Source organism: Nicotiana tabacum, chromosome 5 (assembly GCF_000715075.1).
Source record: "Nicotiana tabacum cultivar K326 chromosome 5, ASM71507v2, whole genome shotgun sequence".
In the NCBI taxonomy this organism is placed as follows: Eukaryota; Viridiplantae; Streptophyta; class Magnoliopsida; order Solanales; family Solanaceae; genus Nicotiana; species Nicotiana tabacum.
This window is the reverse complement of record NC_134084.1, coordinates 1,531,412-1,535,524: the sequence shown is the minus strand read 5'-3', so window position 1 is coordinate 1,535,524 and position 4,113 is coordinate 1,531,412. Positions and strand designations below refer to the sequence as shown.

General features: G+C 38.5%; 1 protein-coding gene and 1 long non-coding RNA gene across 2 annotated transcripts; both read right to left on the bottom strand.

The window, feature by feature from the left end:
• Positions 1-1,585, bottom strand: LOC142180571 (uncharacterized). The gene is made up of 3 exons (XR_012709184.1): positions 1,414-1,585; positions 1,125-1,188; positions 1-384 (listed from the first exon to the last, which is right to left on the bottom strand). It is a non-coding gene; the product is annotated as an uncharacterized LOC142180571 (long non-coding RNA).
• A 2,156-nt stretch (positions 1,586-3,741) lies between these two features.
• LOC107799915 (putative mitochondrial protein AtMg00860) lies at positions 3,742-4,113 on the bottom strand. Its single transcript, XM_075254320.1, has one exon. The coding sequence runs from the start codon at positions 4,111-4,113 to the stop codon at positions 3,742-3,744; it is 372 nt and encodes a 123-aa protein (XP_075110421.1).

Here is a 4,113-nt window from a genome sequence, read left to right as displayed (position 1 = left end):
AGAATTTCCCCTGATTTTGGACCATCCAAAAAAAAAAATTCCTGTCTCAAATCAGCAACCAAACACCCTAATAGCAATCCAACAATCGACAACTTATTAATTAACCAAAATAGTCTTCACCATTGCTAATCAACACACTAACAACCTGAAATACTAATTTATCTCCGATCTTGATAATAACGAACGATACTCGGCATAAGACTAATAGCAAAATAATACTCATGACACTAAAAGAATGACTATGGAGCAACTCTAAGAATTCAAAGAAAAAACCATAACAATTGATAAAAATCTCCGCCCACGCGAACAAGTGCGAGGCTCACCAAGAATTCTCAACCTGTGCGCTCTAATTAACGAAATCCTCGCCTGCATCAACTGCTGTCTCTGTAAAAAAAATTTACGGAGAATGAGTCGCTAGCTCAGTGAGTAATAACACTTAACCACAACCGTTTTTATTTGGGGACAAGTCAGAAACATGCTAGTATCTCAAAGAGAAAATAACATAAAAATGCCCTTTCAGAAATAATAAATAATTTTCAGTCTCATCACGCTTTTCTGGTAGTAAAATATAACTAATAATTCAGTAATAAGCTCGGTAACCACGATATAATATCAGTATTCATATTTTTGGAGGTTTCAATGAACGGCAAGAAGTCAAATATAACGGTAGTCCCTACTCGAGGGAAGTCGGTAACGGTATGCTAGTTCTACCTTCCCACTAGCGAGGGCTATAACGGTAATCTGTAATTACAAGGTGCACCAGGTCTAACGAACCCGCCGTTAGCTACGGGATCCTTCAATGTCTACTCCCATTTATACTTGTCTCTGTAATCCGTATATACTCGTAGAAACTATTTTAAAACAATATAGGGCATTTCGGTTCTTATCAAATCATATAATTTCCTTTCGATAACAGTAAATTCAAGTAACGGTAAAACAGATCTAGTAACAATGAAAATATTTAAAACTACGGTATTCATCTCAAATAACTATTTCGGTATCATATCGAGTAAAAGACTTGTCCCACATGCAACTCAAAATAATCGGTAACATGTTCATATTAAAAATCATGTGTAAATCATGCAAGTTATGAAAATACAAATTGCGGTAAGATTACTACTCACAGTACTAGTGCCGAAATACCAAATGCTTCACCTCGAGCAATTCGTACAAATTCCTCCAATCAATCTATAATTACATAATATCAATCTCATGTTAATTTCCTTGTTTAGGCTAATTCATAGCTAATTTAGAATACCCAACCCTCGAGGTTTCATGTTTGACTCTAAATTTTCCCAGAATAACTCTTATTGGTATTTAATTTCTTATACCTTGTGAAACCCTTCAAATATATGAACCGGGATAAAAAAAATTACTAGAAGAAAAGAACCCAGATGAGAATTTGAGTATTACCCATAAAATCCAGTGCGCATTTAAGATTTCTCAAGGTTTGGTTCCAACCTTTTTCTTCTTCTTCTCCTCCTTTTGAAATCCCTTTTGTGCGTTCTCTGAAGCAGACCCGTTTTCTTTCTTTCTTTGTTTCTTTCGTTTTTTTTAAACTTCTGATGTATTTGCCTTTCTTTACGTTTTCTTTCTTTGTTATCCGTCAGTGTACAATGGGCTTTTGCCCATTTAATTAGCTAGGCTTTTTTTTAGTTTATACCCCAACTTGAATATGAAGTATTATATTCTCCCCACCTTATGAAATTCGGTCCTCGAATTTTAACTCAAGTACGTACCTATGGACTGAAACAAATGGGGGGGAGGGGGGTAATTGATTCGCAGAGTATCTTCTATTTCCCACGTAGCTTCTTCAACTGTATGATTTCGCCATAAGACTTTTACGAACTCAATTTCTTTTGACCGTAACTTTTTTACTTGTCTATCAACAATAGCCATCGACTCCTCCTCGTAGGACAACTTCTCATCGAGCGGTATAGTCGGTGCTTCAATCACCTGAGATGAGTCTGATATACATTTTCTTAGCATTGAGACATGAAACACTGGGTGAATAAAAGATAACTCAGGAGGAAGTGCCAAATGATAAGCCACTGCTCCTACTCGGCCTAGTATCTCATACGATCCTATAAACCTGGGGCTCAACTTGCCTCTTTTCTCGAACCGCATCACACCTTTCATAGGGGAGACTCGTAGGAACACTTTGTCCCCAATTGTGAATACTAAATCTCTTCTTCTCTTATCAGCATAAGACTTTTGTCTACTTTGAGCTGCAAACAATCTCTGTCTGATCAACTGGACCTTGTCCATAGCTTCTTGTACTAGGTCGGGTCCCAATAAGTTAGTCTCACCAGCTTCAAACCATCCGATAGGAGAACGACATCTTCTACCATACAATGCTTCGTACGGTGCCATTTGAATACTGGACTGGAAGCTATTATTGTAAGCAAATTCAGCTAATGGTAGATAAGTGTCCCAATTACCTCCAAACTCAAGAATGCAAGCTCTCAACATATCCACCAAGATCTGAATAGTACGTTCAGACTGCCCGTCTGTCTGTGGATGAAATGCAGTACTAAAATCTACTCGTGTACCCAATGCTTCTTTCCCATTTCCACTCTGAAATCTCAATTTGTTGTAGTAGTCCTGCGGGTCGCTGATGCTCAGCCTTGACCTGCTGACAAGTCAAACAACTAGAAATAAAGTTAGCAACATCTTTCTTCATACCTTCCCACTAATAAAATTGCTTCAGGTCATGGTACATTTTTGTAGATCCAGGATGTATAGTGTATTTAGTATTGTGAGCTTCTTTAAGAATAGCATGTCTCAACCTATCTACGTCTGCTACACATAGCCTGTCACCATTCGAAGAACACCATCACTTTCAACAATCATATCCTTGCTTTTACCAGCTAAGGCCTCATCTCTATATTTGCATAATTGTTCATCCTCATATTGGGTGGCCTTAATGCACTCAACTAATGAAGACTTAGCCTGAGCACAAGCCAATAATGCCTCTGAATTTCCGACACTAAATCTAATACCTGTATCTCCTAGTCTCTGAATATCTCTGGCCAAAAGTCTCTTTGCAAGAGCTATATGTGCCAAACTTCCCATAGATTTTCTACTCAATGCATCAGCCACCACATTGGCTTTTCCAGGATGATACAAAATAGAACAATCATAGTCTTTGAGTAGTTCCATCCAACGACGCTACCGAAGATTTAGATCTCTCTGCTGAAAGATATATTTCAGACTTTTATGGTCAGTATAAATCTCACAAGTTTCGCCGTATAGATAATGCCTCCAAATTTTTAGAGCAAATACCACTACAGCCATCTCCAAATCATGTGTAGGTTAGTTTTGCTCGTGCTTTTTTAATTGTCTCAAAGCATAAGCTATAACACGACCATTTTGCATGAGAACGCATCCTAATCCCACCCTAGAGGCGTCGCAGAATACTGTAAATCCTCCAGGGACTGATGGTAAGGCTAATATTGGTGCAGTTGTCAGACACGTTTTGAGTTTCTGAAAGCTTTCCATAGATTTTCTACTCAATGCATCAGCCACCACATTGGTTTTTCCAGGATGATACAAAATAGAACAATCATAGTCTTTGAGTAGTTCCACCCAACGACGCTGCCGAAGATTTAGATCTCTCTGCTGAAAGATATATTTCAGACTTTTATGGTCAGTATAAATCTCACAAGTTTCGCCGTATAGATAATGCCTCCAAATTTTTAGAGCAAATACCACTACAACCATCTCCAAATCATGTGTATGTTAGTTTTGCTCGTGCTTTTTCAATTGTCTCAAAGCATAAGCTATAACACGACCATTTTGCATGAGAACGCATCCTAATCCCACCCTAGAGGCGTCGCAGAATACTGTAAATCCTCCAGGGACTGATGGTAAGGCTAATATTGGTGCAGTTGTCAGACACGTTTTGAGTTTTTGAAAGCTTTGCTCACATTCCTCCGTCCACTGAAACTTTGCATTTTTCTGTATTAGCTTGGTCAGCGGCGATGCTATTCTGGAGAAATCCTGCACAAAACGCCTGTAATAGCCTGCTAAGCCTAAAAAGTTGCGTATCTCTGTAGGAGAAGTAGGTCTGGGCCATTTTTGCACAGCTTCTGTCTTCTTAGGATCTACCAT

What these genes read in the sequence shown, in the direction of transcription:
- LOC107799915 (XM_075254320.1), bottom strand. Translation starts at nt 4,113, where the DNA reads ATGGTAGATCCTAAGAAGACAGAAGCTGTGCAAAAATGGCCCAGACCT.